Source organism: Plasmodium coatneyi, chromosome 12 (assembly GCF_001680005.1).
Source record: "Plasmodium coatneyi strain Hackeri chromosome 12, complete sequence".
NCBI classification, from domain to species: domain Eukaryota; phylum Apicomplexa; class Aconoidasida; order Haemosporida; family Plasmodiidae; genus Plasmodium; species Plasmodium coatneyi.
Genome location: NC_033567.1, coordinates 2,347,025 through 2,364,742, shown reverse-complemented (window position 1 = coordinate 2,364,742; position 17,718 = coordinate 2,347,025). Strand labels below are relative to the sequence as shown.

General features: G+C 40.6%; 6 protein-coding genes and 1 non-coding gene across 7 annotated transcripts; 5 read left to right on the top strand and 2 right to left on the bottom strand.

Annotated features, from left to right (window-relative positions):
* Positions 1-940: 940 nt before the first annotated feature.
* Positions 941-1,014, top strand: Arg_TCT (the record flags this gene model as incomplete). The annotated part of the gene is made up of 1 exon: positions 941-1,014. It is a non-coding gene; the product is annotated as a tRNA-Arg (tRNA).
* A 2,375-nt stretch (positions 1,015-3,389) lies between these two features.
* Positions 3,390-4,575, bottom strand: PCOAH_00041760 (60S ribosomal protein L18a; the record flags this gene model as incomplete). The annotated part of the gene is made up of 2 exons (XM_020060964.1): positions 3,390-3,908; positions 4,206-4,575. 2 exons carry the CDS (start codon positions 4,239-4,241, stop codon positions 3,390-3,392), a joined length of 555 nt encoding a protein of 184 aa, XP_019916144.1.
* A 1,413-nt stretch (positions 4,576-5,988) lies between these two features.
* PCOAH_00041750 (60S ribosomal subunit porotein L18) lies at positions 5,989-7,620 on the top strand (the record flags this gene model as incomplete). Its single annotated transcript, XM_020060963.1, has 3 exons — positions 5,989-6,067; positions 6,387-6,642; positions 7,090-7,620. 3 exons carry the CDS (start codon positions 6,065-6,067, stop codon positions 7,392-7,394), a joined length of 564 nt encoding a protein of 187 aa, XP_019916900.1.
* A 1,428-nt stretch (positions 7,621-9,048) lies between these two features.
* Positions 9,049-10,506, top strand: PCOAH_00041740 (Uncharacterized protein; the record flags this gene model as incomplete). The annotated part of the gene is made up of 1 exon (XM_020060962.1): positions 9,049-10,506. One exon carries the CDS (start codon positions 9,049-9,051, stop codon positions 10,504-10,506), a length of 1,458 nt encoding a protein of 485 aa, XP_019916596.1.
* A 1,328-nt stretch (positions 10,507-11,834) lies between these two features.
* Positions 11,835-14,024, top strand: PCOAH_00041730 (Phosphatidylinositol glycan; the record flags this gene model as incomplete). The annotated part of the gene is made up of 2 exons (XM_020060961.1): positions 11,835-13,302; positions 13,390-14,024. 2 exons carry the CDS (start codon positions 11,835-11,837, stop codon positions 14,022-14,024), a joined length of 2,103 nt encoding a protein of 700 aa, XP_019916553.1.
* An 849-nt stretch (positions 14,025-14,873) lies between these two features.
* Positions 14,874-15,523, top strand: PCOAH_00041720 (Uncharacterized protein; the record flags this gene model as incomplete). The annotated part of the gene is made up of 3 exons (XM_020060960.1): positions 14,874-14,950; positions 15,176-15,291; positions 15,402-15,523. The coding sequence occupies 3 exons, from the start codon at positions 14,874-14,876 to the stop codon at positions 15,521-15,523; spliced, it is 315 nt and encodes a 104-aa protein (XP_019916266.1).
* Positions 15,524-16,348: 825 nt separating this feature from the next.
* On the bottom strand, positions 16,349-17,686 carry PCOAH_00041710 (Uncharacterized protein; the record flags this gene model as incomplete). Its single annotated transcript, XM_020060959.1, has 1 exon — positions 16,349-17,686. One exon carries the CDS (start codon positions 17,684-17,686, stop codon positions 16,349-16,351), a length of 1,338 nt encoding a protein of 445 aa, XP_019916568.1.
* Between the last annotated feature and the right edge of the window lie 32 nt (positions 17,687-17,718).

Below are 17,718 nucleotides of genomic sequence, written 5' to 3'. Positions count from 1 at the left end.
CAATGCCATATCGGAGGAGTCATCGCTTATGTGAAAAAGAAGAGTCTAACTAAAATGATCTCATCCCAAAACAGTGTCTATAAAACATTCCCTTGTAACCATACACCTGCGCGAGTGTTAAATGGACGATCAATTATTTTGCTCGCGTGCCCATTTTTACCTTTTCACCTTTTTGGTGAGCAATTTCGAGGGAAAAGGAAATTACAGTGTGTTTGCGGGGAGTAACCTCCAATGCGACGTGGTCAGTGCAAAATTCACAACTGCTTCATCCTGCTCCCTTTTGTTCCCTCTGATAAAACTATACTGGGGACGTAAAAATAGGCATGCGCAGACAGGCACAAGGTGAGAAGGCAAATGAACCCTCGAAAAATGTGAACCTTGCCATTTCGGTATGACCCGCGAATGGGGGCCCTTCACTATGTTCTGCGCGGAGGAACGTCTCTGCCACAATGGCGCAGTTTTATTTAAAAGACTTAATGAATAGTCCGCGAAGAGGGGGCGCACCCACCGGTTTGGTTCATATTTTTGCGCTTCCAAAAAGGTCATTTAATTCTGCCATCCCCACGCAGAGAAGCACAACGGGGTCAGGCGCATTAACCAGAGCTGCCTTTCAGACGTTTGTGTCACCCCAAAAGTTGGCAAAATAGAATTGTTCGCAAAAAATAAATTAACGAATAAATAATACAAAGTAGGATAAAATAAAATAATATCATGTGGTGCCTTATCTGGGTTTTTATTTTACTCAATCTGGGAGGCCGTTCAACCCGCTCGTGAATCATTTTGAGTTAAAATCGGGTTAGATGTAGGTAAATAATAAATGCCAAAAGGAAGCGCATGCTCGCGTAGGGTTAAATTTGAGCGTGCGAAATTGGGGAAGGCCTACCCAAAATATATACTTTTCATTAGGAATATTATAATTAGGAGCACGTTCAAATTTGAAGCCTTCGTGGCGCAATTGGATAGCGCGTTGGACTTCTAATCCAAAGGTTGCGGGTTCGAATCCCGCCGGGGGTATCACAAAAATTAAAAAATTTTTGAAAAATGTAAAAAAAGAAACATTAATTTTTTATACTAAATTGGAATAATATATATTTTTTTTTTCCTTCCTCTATGCTCATTTAACGTGCAAGTGCATTGCTAATGCGAATTTAAAATAAATTCCAACTGAGAGAAAATTATTCTTGTGTTATATGGGCACTTTTGCTATCGCCCCCTTAGGTTGTAAAATGCCCAATGAGAAAGAACCACACATGGGCGTCGAAAAACAGTTCGTTTAGCTTTTCAGATGGGCGCGATGGTGAAACTTATCCAAATAGTGCATAAGATGAGCTTTTCAGAGAACATAACGCGGTGCTAAGAAATGGGACCCAGTAAGTCGTCACCTGCTCATTTGTTTTTATCGCCGTGTTGTTAACATAAGAGGTTGTCTTGTTCGATGCCATGGGAAAGAGAGAAAAACGTTCCGCTTCCATTTCTCTCCACTTCGATCCCATTGCATTTTAAGTGATTACTTTTGCCTTTGGGAAGGTGACACTCTTAATGAACCCTACTTTGCATTGCACAAAGTGGTGAAAGCCTTATCTTTACGCCTTCGCGAAGTGTTTGCTTATGCATATAGAAGTACTCTTCACCAAGTGTGCCCCCCATGGGGCAGATATTCTACTCCAACGCTGTGCCTTTTCCTCTAGTGATGATTCAAATGAGACGTGTATATGTGGACTTCTCCATGTAACAGGAGCAACCTGTAACAGCTATATGTTATTTGGATGGGTCCAGCGAACTGTTTACTTAATCATACAAAGGGGGAAAACATGCAAAAGACTTTTTGCTTGGCACGCCCTTCCTCATTTTGTTCTTATTTTAAAAATAAGAAACCGCTTGTTTTGCTCCTTTCCACGTATAATGGAGGGAAAAATAAAGTTCCCCCATTTTTGCTTTCCCCAAGGGGAATTACAATTTCGCGTCATCTATCCAAAGTTGGGTTGGAATAAAAAAAATGTGCCAATTCGGGAAAACGCTAAATTATTGCTCATACACATATGTATATATTAAAGTACAACCTTTTATATAAGCACCTGTTGGGATAAACTTTCCAAGAAAAAAGAAAAAAAAAAATTACATTCCTTCTCGAACGTCATGTGTCATCCTTGCGCAGGGGCCATGCTAATCTTCTCTGTATCGTTCCAATTTTAACAAACGGCATCTCCGAAGAGAGCCAAGTATATAATACAACTGGCAATGTACGGATATGCTAAAAAAAAGGCATTTTGGTTACCCCTTTTCACATCCCCCCCAAAAAAAGGGGGAAAAATGGGCAGGTAAATCAACCCCGTCGAGGTGCACTTGGCAAGTAGGGAAAAAAAAAAAAAGGCAAAAAATGTGACTTCCCTCGAGTTAGCAGCTCATTTGAAAAATTCCCACCCGATGCGTACAAAATGAAAAAAATTGGAATACACGTGGTGACAATATTAAGCAAAAAGAGAGGGGGAAAAAAAAACCTTAAGGGGGGGAATATTATACAACGAACGGCTATATTTATGTGCGTATACAATAGTCAAATGGAAGCCGAGCTGAGGAATATGTTCTTCCAAGTGAGCAACACCTTTTTGTTTCTTACCAGAACGTTATGAAGTAAAAGAAAAGCATTTTTTGTAACGTTTAAATTTTGCTATACCATGTTCGTTTTTTTTCTTTTTTTTTTACCCATTTGAATGTTAAATTTGTACACAAGGTGTTTACATTTACCAGATAGGACACCTCTCAAAGAAGGGCCATTTTCCTCCCCTGTCTGTTTTTGTTTTCCCCATCCAAGGTGTTAACGTCAAGGAGGAACTACTACTCCTTTTGCGCAACAAAATGGGGGAAAAGTGAAATCAGATTTTTGTGACCACATTTAAATTTGAACACACCTTAAGTGGAAAAAGAATTTACGCAAACGTGACAAGTACAATTTTGCCAGCTTTCAAATTATCCACGTTGGTGACTCCTACCAAATGGGGGATGATACACCTTTCCCATTTCTGCCGCGTGGCGATACGACAAATGTACAGGAATTTTTTTTTTTTTTTTTTTAAAAAAGCTTTTCAATAGTTAATATCCTTCTTCGGTTTAATTTTATGTGAAAATAAAAAAAATGCAGGGAACATATGAACATATAAACATATATATATATACACAAAGTTTGCAAAAAAAAGAAAAAAAAGGCATAAAACAAACTTTTCCCTAGCATTGGCACACGACAAGTCTTTCCCCTTGTTCTTCTTTCCATAGTACATGCTCGAGTTGTTCGCTATATAGTCGTCCAGTTTGGTAGTCCAATTGGCAGTCTTGTCCAGAAAATGTATAAGGGAAGGGGGACTGTTTCTTCCCCCAACCCTTCTTCCTTATCCTTACATTCTGTACGTCGAGGGTCTTTTAGCTGCATATTTCCTTCTGTATTCCTTTTTCAAGGTGGGCAAATGCAAAGCAGGGAATCGTAGTCTCTTTTTAAGCAGCTGTTTAATATGAGGCCTTCGCACCAACTGGGGGCTTATCTCTGATATCCTGATGATACTAATGGAGGATGCTCTTGCTCTATGCCTTCCTGCCATTTCGGAGTACAATTGTGCAATGGCTCCTTCCTTTGTGGTGTCCCTGAACTCTTTATACATATTATGGGTACCCGTTCGGCTATCGTAACGTAGTAACACCCCGTAGTTTTTTACGCGAAGGGGAAACCTTTCCCTTATTAGCTCACACGCTAGTAATTCTCCATTGGACTTTTTCAGCTTGTTTATTTTTTTCATAAAATACCAAAATCGTGATTTTGCATTTGTGTCATTTTTGGCAAAAATGCACATTCGGTACACATTTGGATTCTTATCTTTTTCGGTTGGGATGGCTCTGCCAACAATGTGGTACTGGTGGATCTGCGAAGACGGAAAAAATAACAAAGATTACATTGAAAATAATGTATGTACGACGGTATGGGTACACTCGTGGTGCGTTCTACCCCTCCTACGTATGCCCCCAAATTATTTGCAGCAACAGGGCAAAGCACCATATTGTATGCGCTTGCGTGGTCACATGTAGGGATACTCCTCCCCTGTGCCTAGTCCACATAATGTTAAGCATAATTTTAACTCAGTTTTGCATCCTCCCTTTGCAGGGACGCATCCACGGGTGGAGCAACCTTTTCCCCACGCACTCTATCTCACTAGGCTTACATTTGTTTTCAACGAATTATCTGCGACCCTAACCATTTTGACGAATGAACTGGTTAAAAAAAAAAAAAAAAAAAACGGAACGTAGCGTAACGTAACGAAGGGGGACGGAAGTTTGTTCAACTCTGAAAGTCGGCTGTTGATGTGGCCTCGTCAGAATGGGTACTCTCTACTGTAACTGCTGAAGGGGACGAATAGCAAACATACACGTGTATATTTTTTGTTATCCTTTTGCAATCGCCTTTGCAAATGTTCGCCGTCGCTTAGGAGTAAATCAAGCAGAATTTCTTTCGCATGCAAGCACGCACGAGCTATCACAAAAAGGTTAAAATATGTACGCACGTTCGTATATTTTTTATCAAGTCATATCAGTGGAAAAGAAAAAAAAAAAAAAAAGAATTGTTTTTAACTTACGTGTATGTTTATATGCCTGCGCCAAGGGGGGGGGAAAATTAAACGATACTAGCAATTTGTACATTTGTTATTTTTTTATTTGCCTCCAGCCTATCGCAGATCAGCTATTCCTTTTTCAAAAAAAAAAAAAAAAAATTATTTTCTTCGTCGATTCAATAGCTTGTTATTTTTTGGGGAATTTATTTTTGCCGTAAAAAATGAGTAGCCGTGATTCTCCGTTGGCAAGAGCGGAAGGTAAAAAAACAGCATACTTGTTTGTGCGCATAAAGCGACCTATCGCATGGGGCTTTAAAAAGTCAACTCGGGCATTCGGCGTATGCAATGTCGTGAAAAGGGGAAATGCACGATGAGTGATGTACGTATGCACTTGCGGGTACATAAATAATTCGCTTCAAGCTTATGGGTTTTTAATCCCAATTTTTGCAAAATGTAGGCAAAGTCGGCGCGGGGAAAAGGCAATCGACTTAGATAAGAACACGCTACCTCGTGCCACTACACATGGAACACGTACGCAGCAGCGGTCGGGGCATATACCACTTTTTTTTTTTTTTTCTTGCTTCAAGAACCGACGTCATATTTGCAAAGGGGTCATAATTTCCATTCACGTTAACACCCCTCCCGCAAGCATAGCCTCTTCCGCCTTTCCCCCCACAAGGCGTAGCACCAGCCAAAAAATATATTCTACTCCGTTACCATTACATATTACATATACAAATATACATATAACACAGCGTAATAGCTGCAGAGTTTGTGGAGTTGCGGATTTTCCCGGAAAAAAAAAATTAATGACGCGAACCAAGCAAAACTGAAGGCACCCAAAATTGAACATATGCATATGCATAATCTAGCTATATTATAATGTTGCATATGTAACTACTTTTATTTTTCCCTTTTGCGTCATCGGCTTTTTTTTTTTTTCTATTTTAAAATTGTACAGAAACACCCATCACTCAGGGGGAGGGCAATATAAACGTAGCGAATACCGCCTTATACGTGAGAGAAGAATACCTCTTTCGAGTTAAAAAAAAATATATACATAGGAAAAAAGCCATGTGATGTTAAGCGACATGCGAACGCATTTTTATCATCTTTTTGCGCCATGCTTAAAAAATCGAAATAAACTCCGGCAAAACAATTTAGCAAATATTGTTTTTGCGAAAAAAAAAAACATTTATTTCCATATTTTTATTTTACATCACACTGGAGTTTACATAACCCTTCGCGCTTTTTTCTTTATAAGAAATACCCTTTAATTCGTAATTTTTTTTTCTTTTTTTACATCCTATTTCATGTTTTTTTAAGATTGCGTATAATCTGTTACGCAGTGATTTTATACCTTAAAGCCGCGCGCAAGGAATTTTATCTTTTCCGAGGAACTTTAGCGTCCCCCCCAACCTACCAGGGTTATCTCATAAGTATACTTTTTTTTTTCTTACTGACTTAAAAAAATGGTAAGTGAATTTGAGCGTGCCCCCAATTTGTGCATATGTGATGAACATATTGTTGTGTGAATAAAAGATTTGTCACGCGTGCCTTCTGCGTTGTTCGAGGTGACCACGTGGAAGAACCATACGTTCGCCGTGCATGTACCACGTGGGAAATCTCAAATGGGCCCCCCAGTTGTGTACATCCACATCGACCGAGTTGCTTTTAAGCGCCAACCCGTGCGTATTTGCATTTGTGCATATAAATGTTAGCACGGTTGTACCGTCAACGTGAATGTCTTCCCACTCCATCGATATTACCTCCCCTTTTTTTTCTTTTTTCTAGGGTATCGCACTTAAAAATGTTGGTAGGATAAAAAAACATGGAAGGAAGAATCTGGTGTCAAAAAACCCGTACCTGAGGTTGCTCGTGAAGCTATACCGTTTTCTTGCCAGAAGAACCAACGCCAATTTTAACAAAATAATTGCCAAAAGACTTATTATGCCAAAGCGCTTCAGGCCTCCCTTGTCGCTCTCCAAGTTGCACCGCCACATGGCCAGCTACCCAGACAACATAGCGGTCGTCGTTGGATCAATAACGGGTAAGGATATTTTTGCTTTCTCATTTGCAGCACAAAAGTGGCTGTAAATGCGTCATCATATCGTACATGTATGTTTACATGCTTATCCACACACGTACGCACTTGTGCGCGGTTGAATCTACATGATGAATAAGTTTCTACGAATCACGACGGTCTTCTGACATAATTAATGGAGATGGTAGAACGTTCTGACCATTCCTTTTTGGAAGTTCAATTAAACCGTTTGAGCTTTGCTCGTTGTTGCATGTATTCGTGGTGCATAGTTAATTTTGGCAAACAAGGAGAAGTGTGCATGTTGTTTCTCCGTTTGTTTGTTCACCTCCGGATGAGCGTCCAATTGGAGTCGTTTTTGTGTATACTTGTTTACCCACGGGTAGTTGTGCAATACCACATTATGTTCTTCCCCAAATAAATGCCCTTTTTTTTTTTTCATTTCACCCCGTTCAGATGATAAGAGGCTATATGATTGCAAGAAGTTAAAAGTTTGCGCTCTCAGATTTACCGAAACGGCTAGAAAACGAATTTTGGATGCTGGGGGAGAATGCCTAACCTTTGATCAGCTAGCTTTGAAATACCCCACGGGACAGAAATGTATACTTTTAAGAGGTCCCACCAAGGCCAGAACGGCTGAGAAGCATTTCGGTAAAGCCCCAGGTAGACCTAAATCGAAGGCCAGACCATACGTCCGTTCTAAGGGAAGAAAATTTGAAAAGGCACGAGGAAGAAGAAAATCTAGAGCATACAAGAAATGATCCATTCATTAGTCCCTTTATGAGTAAAACTGCAAGTAGAGCATTCCATTTTTCTGTGATGTACATATATGTAAATTATGTGTATGCGTGTACATATGCAGCCTTTTTATGTGTGCAAATATGTAATGGCCCACATATGTATAGTATATACACCTTTTTTTAATGCACACTAACCATCCCTTTTTCTTACGTTATGTAACTTTTTTATACTTTTAACTTCATAATTCAATTGAAAAAAGTATGTATAAGAAAAAAAATGTACTTGGCTAGTTGTGCAGTTGCAAAATGTAGGAGTGTAATTTAAGTCCTTAAATGTATAGCTAGCCAGACGTATGTATAAATTACGCGTGGATGGTGTAGGAATAGGAGGGAGGTTTATGCGAAATGTGCCGGATCATTCTGGTGCCATGTGACTCATGCGTATGATCAGTTGATTCATTTTTTCCCTTTAATGATGCGAATTCTACGATCAGTCAGTAATTGACAATTGCGTATTGATGCAAGCACAGTGGTGGTTGCTTTATGCAGGTAAAATGTCACAGTAACCTTCTTCGTAATTATCATCGTAATGAGGGGAAAATTAGTAAAAAGGAGGCTTGATTTTAAGGACAAGACTTCTTTCATTTAGCAATCGCGCATTTAAGAGAAAATTTTGTCACAAGGTATGATTAATGCATACCTTTGGTCGGACAAGTGAATTTAAAAAAAGCTATATCTAGTGTGTAGGGGACGCTAATTTCTAACATACACCGTTTTAGGCTTGCATTTTAGGAACAAGAATGTAGACTACGCGAGGTGTAAACATGTGAATTGGTCATAAGAGCATTTTATGTATATATTTTTAAAACCTATTTAATTTGGCTTGGTTTCTTTTATTCCTCCTTTTACCTATGTACAAATGTTGTAAATTTTCCAAATCGTATGACCAAAATGGGAAGAAAAAAAAAAAAAAAAAAGCTGCAAAAATTATTGCTCGTTCAGGTAAAAACATACATATGTGTGCACATTTTATGATATATTGTTTTTTTTTTTTTTTTTTTTTTTTTTCTTCCCATTTTGGCTGTACAAATGACCCTCTGCACACAGGAATTAAAAAAACGTTGTAGACTTTTTCTTAAAAAAAAAATATGAACTGTTCAGGCGTGTTGTAATAAATTGTGCATCCACAATAATTTATGTGGACATGCTGATGCGTAGATTTTTTCTTGCGTAAGCAAATTGACTAAAACGAAGCGTATTAAATAGGTGAATAGACAAAACAAGAAAGTGTTGTGTTGGTGTAGACAACAGTTCATATAAACTTGGTTCTACACGTTTTGTATAATTTTTAAAGTACGCCATTTAAGGCTCCTTACGAAATGCTAAAATGGGGTATACAAGCTCACGTGTTTTTGTGTCCATATGTATTTGCAAAAAATGCGCAATATCGCACACGAAACTGTAGCAGCAGTTTTTTTTTTTTTTTACTTACCTCCTTTATTTGTTCGTTTCGTTTTCTCATTTTTGTGCCCAAGAATTGTGTTTAATTTTTATTATACCGTGCTGAAGTGTCTATTCGTGCTATTTTAAAGTGTTGTGTCCGGTGCGCTCAAGCGGAAGCATTCGAACAGATGAAAAAAAAATTACACAACAGAGCACAGTAGAGTTGTGAAAAATGAATAAATCAAGCAGCTCGAAGAGCATTTCTTCCACTGCTAAGGGCGTTAGCAAAAAATCATCCAGAGATACAATCGTCCCGGAAGGAGGAATTACCCTTGACAAGCAGGAAACCGTTGTCAGTACTGCTAGCAACAATCTGGGGAGGGACGCATCCCGAGATGCTGGTTATGGAAATTCAGTTAAGTTCCTTTTGGAGGATGGACTAACATACGGGACAACAAGTCTAGATAACCCAACGAGCTCTAAAAATTACACTTACTCTAGCCACAATTCTTTTGTGAATGTTCCGTCTGGGGATAATTTTTCTTACGCTGCTAGTAGGAGCGCAAATGGTCAGCAGAGCCCGTTTCATGCAAAATTGAATAGCCAGAGCAATTGCGGTAGCGGCAACTTTGGTGGAAGCGGAAGCTATGTTGGAAGTCGTAGCTATGGCGGCAGTGGCAACTATGGTGGCAGCTGCAACAGTAGGATCGCCTACAATGCAGGGAATAGAAGCACAAATTTAGAAAATTACGACTACCTAGATGTTGACACGGCCCCACACAACCATCAGAACGAGAACAATTTCCTACCGCAGGATAACTATTCTGGAACGAACAGGCAGTTGTATTCTGCATCTAGCACCTTATCTCCCATGGGTTCAAGACATGCAAACATGAGTCAAAATATTTCCTACCCAGATCAATACAGCTATAGCAGCTATTCGAGCAGAAGTCCTCAGCTGAGCGGAAGGACATCCTACTTCCCCTTCAGTGGTAATAGAGGAGCTCGTTCTTTGTGCAGTTCCCCAACTTGTTCAGCATACGAGGATGAATATTATGCCTACCCTGATGGAGCTAATTTTAGAGACCTCCCCCCACATCTGTACTACTTGGCGAAGGAAGAAGATGAAGGCAGCTGTTGTTTAAAAAAAGAAATGAACTGTTCACTACCTGGATGCAACTCACACATGGATAAATCATATGAGTACATAATTCAGGCACCAAAAATGCCAATCACCATTAAAGCTCCAAATAAAAAAAGGTTCGATATGTTCAAAAAGATAACCTTAACTGTAGGGACCTACTTGGACGACGTTGTAAATGTAGTGATAGGCATGGTAGAGTCTTCCTACAAATGCATAATACAGAACAATAAAACGAACTTGTACGATTTGCACCCATTTTATAATCCTGATCCTTTCTACTCGAGAAATGAAAGGCCAACATTAAAAACGGGAAGCACTTTGTTGGACAAAATAAATTCTGCGCTAGACGGAACGACACTTGAAAAGCACAAAACTTTGCCGAGGGATTTTGGAAGAGTTACCATTCCAAAGACACAGAAGACGGGGAGCAAATTCGTCGACGGGATGAATAACATGCTAGACAATTTGTTGAACGAGCCTCTCTCTTATCAAAAGTATGACTACTTCAGTGATCGGTGTGAGCAGGGGACGGACGCAGGGCGATAGGGGAGGACAAGCAGGGTGTGTGTGTGGGGGGGTCACCACTACAGATCGGTACTTAATTGGGTCATCATTTTTTCGCAACATGGTAGAAGAACTGTAGTGTTTGTGTATGCCTTGCGAAAAATCCGCTGCGCTATCCCTGGGAAAAACTCTAAATTATCCTTCGAACGGGTGATTTTCCCCCATTGTCGTCTGCACTAGCATTGTTAAGGTATGCCTTATTTCTCACGTTTACCTGTACGAGTGATCATCCTCTTAACATGCAATTGGGTACCTTCCCCATCAGGTAATGTGTGCTGTCTCTACTTGGAGATTATCCAAAAGGGTAGAGAAAGCCATTTTTGGATAACTCTCAGAGGGCGCAAACCATTTGGGAAACATATTTTTTTGGGCAGCCTTCAAGTAGAACACTTTTACTCTGTTAAGTGTTAACTCCCCTTTCAATTTTCTTATTAACACGCACACATGCAGGTGTGTATGATTTACCAACTTTTACTAAATTATCCTGTGCCACGTGATTTTTTACTCATCCTTGATGAAAAAGAATGGAGTTTTCGCACGTTTGCTCATTTAGATTAACACACATCGTTGCGCGCTTCCTTTTGATGGTATGTTCTTTTCCTTTTTGGTTCATCCCTTCGAAGGGGGTTCCTCCCCCATTTGGCAGGAAAAAGCTGAGCGAGTCATTGCTCACTTTGGGGGGAGGTGTAACGGCAGGAGTACACACAATGAAGTGTCAGTGTGCCGTTAAATCTAACCCGGTCAGATATTTCTGTCCATCCGTTTCGCAAGAATGAGCCGCCTGCGCCGAAAAAAAAAAAAAAAAAAAATACAACAATACGACAATATAGCTCCACGCATATCGACGCATTTTACAAAAAAATGCAGTCCATTATATCCTTTTGAAGAGATGAAAATAACGCAAAAAAGGGGACGCAAGCCAATAAGGACTACGTAAGATTGTAACGGTGAAGAAAGCATGAGGAATATTTTTTTGACAGCCTCCTCAGTGAACACTTATTAAGGAAAAAAAGGGAGCAAAATGCATCCTCTAACGAAGTAGAAAAATAGGACTTTGTCTTGTTAGAACATTTGAAGTGATACACAAAGGTAACTACGCAGAACGGGGGGATAAACTATCCAACGTGCGAAATATGAGGCATATGCACTGAAGAGAAGAGAAAATATTTCGGGAGAAAAGCTTCAAACTGAAGGCAGCTACTTTTCTTTGTGTACACACTGCACACATGAGTAGGAGGAAAAATTGGAGAAAATATAATTGACTCTTTTTTTTCCCCCTCATATCAAGGAGGGTGACTAAGAAGGTAAAAATGATATATGGGGACATTCTTAAATATGGACAGGCTGTAGTAGAGAAGTGTACAAAGTCAAGGAGATGCCTGTTATACTTAATCCTTTTTAGACTGCTTAACTGTTTATTCGTTCAGACGTCTTTCTTTCCAGATGAGTATGCTCAGTCTATCGAAATTTCGCATTATTGGGTTTTCGGTTATGGGCACAAACCCTGGGAATGGGAATCCTGTATATCTCTTCGATCTGTTGTGCATCCCTTCACGTATGCCATTTTATTCTATATTTTGAGAATCACCAAATTGGATACCCCCCTTGCGGTTTTGTATGTACCTAGGATTTTTCAGGGGCTGTGTGCGGCGCTGGGCGATTACGGGATGATCAAGTTGGTTACCCTTTGGTATGGGCAGCTGTATAGGGGGGTAGAGGACAGCGGTGTGGCAAGCGGTTGGAGTGGCGGTGCTAACGGTAGAAGACATGTCCCCCCCGTGTATGCAATCCTAACCTGCCACTTCCTCTGCTGGTTTCACTTCTACACGATTTGCAGAACGTCCTCTCAGTCATTCGAGTGCATATTGAACATTTGGGGTGTATACTTCATCTCGAAGAACTACCTCCCCGCAGTCACGGTCAAGGGGGGAATGACCCTTCCCTGTTCGAATGAAAGTGCCATGGATAAACAGAACGACCAATCGAAAGGAGGAACAACTGTTGTACGTAGGGGCGTCCTCCACAGTGATCAAAGATTAGTTCAAGCGTGCAACCCCCCCAGCAGCATCACTCGTAGTGATGATGCAGGGACGTTTTTCCCAGCAGGGGTAGAAGAAAGTGGAGGGACTGCACACCATGCAGGAGGGGAAGAGGCAGATAATCAGGGTGATACCTTCACAAGTGGGTATTACTGCGCCACAACAGTGGATAAATTCAAAACAGCGCAGATACGAAATCTTTTGCTGAGTCTGTTGTGCAGCTCCTTCTGTGTGCTAATCAGACCAAACGCCGCCCCATTTTGGCTATGTGTGTATTTCCTCTACTTGGTGAAAAGCGCAAAGGGGAAAAAGGCAGCGCTACAAATGGAGGAAGTGCTAAAAATTGGAATATTGTACACACTGATTTTTTTTATCCTGGGAATGGTAGCAGATTCGTACTACTACAAAAAAATAACGATCACCGTTTTGAATTTTTTTCTATATAATTTTGTAAGTGGACAGAACAGTTACTTTGGAGAGCACCCGATCCACTTTTACCTTTCCTGTGTCATTCCATCTATATATCTTCTTTTTACCCCTTTTACATATTACACCTTTTTCTGCCTGATGAGAAATGTAACAACGGAAAGAAGAAGAAGCCCCCTTGGTGCAGTTACCAACAGAATAGATTACAGTGTCTACGTGGCTACTCTGCTGGAAGTCCTATCCTTATCACTTAGTGTTCATAAGGAGCACAAACTTCTCATCGGGTATATGCCCTTCATCACAATATGTACTGGTTTGGGGCTACACAAATGTTGGATGTATGTACAGGAAGGGACAGGAAAAAAAAAAAAAAAAATTTTTTTTTTTTTCCTAAATATAGGTTTTCTTCTTCACATAGTGTGTACCTTCTTCTTCAGTAGAGTACATAACAGTTCTGGAGAAAAAGTTGCCACCTATTTTAGAAACCTTAAAACAGATAGCGATAACGAGGTGACCATTTTGATGACGGACTGCTATGACACGCCATTGTATTCTCACATTCACAGACCATTTAAAATAGGCTTCCTAGATTGTTCACCACATGTTAAGGAACAAAATGGACATTTATTACACAACTGGAGGAAGAAAATATATGACGATAAATTTGGAAAGATTTTTTATGACCTATTTGATGAGACAAAACGGACGCCAGAATCGGTCGAACCGTATATAATCCCAGACAAGAACTTCCACTGGTTTGGCCAGAAAAAATTTAACACAAGAAAGCACTTCGAATGGGTTTACGAGAAAATTAACTTTTCCTGTTTGCATTACCGTTTTTCGGTACCCCTTAATGGGGAACTCCCCCTTTACTTGGTCACCACTTCGGAGCACCTACCCCATTTGGCACCATTTCTCTCAAAGTTTAATTATCACCTTGACGTGGATCCCAGTTTTTCCCACTATGCGGTGGTAGAGGGAGGCCGGAAATTGGGCATCGTCAGCCATTTGATTTTTAAGCGGGGTTTTTCATAGCGACCATGAGTTGTTTGTGTGGGGGCTTCTTACTGCCCTGCTATCATTCTGTCCACATCCTGTTTTACTTATCCAAAAGCGTGTCCACTGCATCGTCGCCGTTTACATGGATCAGAAGAACGCACTTCCTTCACCAATTGCACACGCGGGGAAGGGGAATTACCTTTTTTTTTTTTTTTTTTTTTGTATAATTCTTTTCAACTAGGCAGCACTGCTCCACATTTGTTCATATGCTAAACAATTCGTAATGACAAAATGTTCTTCTCGCAAAGGGGAATGCATGAGAGGAGCCTCCAAATGCGCGCTGTCCACTTGGCTGACTCCATCCCTCTGCTTTTTTGAAAATGCCGGTGAGTGTAAATAATGGCAAGGAGGTTGGCTCCTATGCGTGCTTCCTTCTTTTTCCCGTTTAAACATAAGTCAAAAAAAAAGCGCAACAATGCAAACGCACAAATGCAAATGTACAAATGTACGTACTGTGTATACGCTTGTGTGCGCCCCGTGGAGCAGCTCCATTTTGATGTGCCTTTTTCGCACCAGGTCCAAGGCGGACAAGAAGACATGGTGCAGTTGGACAAAAGCGGTTCATTCATGTCGTCAATATTGTCCCGAATGGCAACACGGAAAAAAAAAAATGAAAGGGGTCCATTTGCTTAACACAATTTTTCCCATTTTTTTTTTTTTTTTTTCATTTTGTGCGCACATTGTGGAAACGGTTGACGCAGTACTTTAAGGCGCCCGCTAAGCGGCTAAAATGACATGCGTACAAATTACCTAACATGTACACACATTGAACAAATTGGACATCCTATTTACGCGCTTTTTATGAGAAAAAAAGAAAAGTGAAAGATGGACATGTGTTCACTGCACTGCTCCAAGCTGAATGAACGGGCTGCAAACGAGTTGAGCTGCTTCAACAAAAGGAGGTTACAAAAAAGAGAAAAAAAAAAAAAAAAACGAAATGCATGTCTGCATATGCCCGTGTTATGCAAAGAACGCATCGTAGAGTAAACCTCTTCGCACGTCACCTCTGATAATTTCACAAAAGAGTGCATAACGGTAAGAAGCTCATGTCTATGCACACTTGTGACCCATTTTGGCTAACACCTACGGGTGATTTCCCCCCCCTCCACATTCAATTATGTACACAGACAGGAAGATAAAAATGAAGCTAACATAAGATACAACAAGGAGTGCAACTACAAGCTCTTTTTTTTCATTGTCCAGTTGCAGCAAAAGTTGAAAGAATTGGAAAAGGAAAACGAAAGTAAATTATCCCCTTGGCAGAACAGGATAAATTGTGCATAAATAGATACACACATGGATACACTTGTATAAACGCGCGAATATGGCGACTCCTCCTTTGCCCCTCCTCAGAACTGAAGGCCTTGCTGAAAAAGTACAACAAAGAGACCATCGACCACGACAACGAAGTGATCAAACGGGCCCTGCTGCTCATAAGCTGCCTCATTTTTATCGTTATTTTTTTTTTGTTCTAGTTTGGCTGTGCTTCGGAGTGAGTCACATTGGGAAAAGGGGGTGGTATAACCAAAATGGTAGGTCAAGACGGCTCATCAGGGGTGCCTGTCAAAACTGCCTATAAAACGTATGTATGATCGGCAAACCTGCCTTGATCTGCTGTACAACCTGTTTTCACTAAAACTTATTACCCGCCTCAACACGAAGCGGGAAAATAAAAAAAAAAAAAAAAACAAATGCCAAATGGCTCAGTTTGTTTAGGTAAACACTGTTTTGCTAAAATGGGATAAACACCAGTTCGCCTTGAATGGACAATTGGTAAGGACAAACGGAATGGACAAGTGGAGATGACAAATGAAAGAGACAAATGGATGCTAAATGCGATGGAGCGAACCCCTTTGCTTAAAATGAGTGATTAAAAAATGACGAAACACTTTTGCGCAGGCATAGACTACGTTCCGCTTGCCTCTCCATGGAGGAAGGCAGCACGGAAAACAAGCTTCCATTCGGAAGGGGCTATCGTTCTCCAATTAAGCTACGACTCCGCTGCTTTGTCTAACTGTGCAAGGAAACACAACGGAGTCACAAAAAAAAAAGGACATGGTAATAAAAAAAAGAAAAGACCTCCCCGTTACTCGTACGACACGGTCCGAATGGAAGAGGATGGAAAGGCACCTTCCGTGGGCAGTAATCAAAAGGTTAAGGGTGCCATACTTACAGGTTAACATGTTTCCCTTTCGTAGTGATTTTTGTAAGTTGTATGACCACGCAAAGTCGTGACTCCACTGGAGCGTGGGCCTCGGAGCAGGCATGGACTGGACCCCCCTGGCCTGACCGCTGCTCTCTCATGCAATAACGCTTACATTCTCATTAATGGTTGCATTCATGTTTGCATTAATGTCCACGTCACGGGCGAGCTTTGACCCCCCCTTATTTAAAATCGAATCGACGCTGGTATTGACAAACGGGTTGGAGGAATTACAAATATTTAGTTCATTCTGGATGGACTCTTCAGAACCCCTCATGGCAGAATTGGGGGACACATCGTAGTACGTCTCCTCATGATCTTCCCGACTCTTACAATTGTTTTCGCAGCAGTTGGAGAAAATACCTTTTTGGCCTTTCTGCCTAGAAGTGTAATAATCGACGTACTCCCTAGGGACTGGCAACGACCCGGAAGGCGAATTGAAATCCGTGTAATCACAGTCTGGAAATTTCACATCCTTCCTGACCATTACAGGTGGAATCTGCTTGACCGTTTGTACCGGGTAGGGAACGATTAAAGGTGGAGGGCATTCCAAGTTGACGTCAAATTTGGGGACTAGTTTCTGTATGTATACAATTTTTTCAATAGGCTTCCAGACATACTTCACTTCATCCACATATTTTGGAATTTCGATAATTTTAGGAACCCTCTTTTCTACAGTATCTACGACTACTTCTCTTTCTACAATTTTGTCAATATACTTAATTTCGGGTACTTCTACCTCCACTATTTTTTGCTCTCCTATGTATTTAACAACCGGCCTAGGAACCTCGTGGACATCCCACTTGGGGATGAACTTATGTGTGTATCCTGTGATGATTGGAATAATTATTTCCTTCTCTACGTATTTCACATTTGGTATTTCCACATTGGAGCATTGCACTTTTAAATCCAACTTGGGTACATCATGTTTTATATTTTGGTTGTAAATTTTTGGCACAACAAAATCGGTTACTTCTACTTGTGGTATTAAAATAATTTTATCCCTCCTTAGTATTCCTTGTACAACCGATACTGGGATTATTGGTTGAGAACATAAAAGCTTTAATTTTCCATCGTTGGTCCATGACCACAATTTTTTGTCACCTTCTTGTTCATTCGAATTTGTCCTTATGGGTAATCCATTTTCGTCATATAAAGTTTCTTGCTCTGAGGATGTATCATCTACTGGCATGTGGTAAGGGGATACTTGTCCTGGAATATTCAGTTCGTTCACCTGGAGGGGCAGTGCTTGTCTCGGTCTTCCCAGTCCGTGCAGTTCTGGGATGAACTGCGCGCCGGTGAATTCGTTGTCAGACAGTTCTGTTATTCCCACTCCGTCTACATTTTGGTCTTTCCCTTCATCCATGTAGTCCCCAACCGAGTTGTCACTTCGCTCCATACTCGGATCGGTGTTCTCCCCCGAATTGTAATTCATTTGGGAGAAAATTCGCTTGTATTACGTGCAAT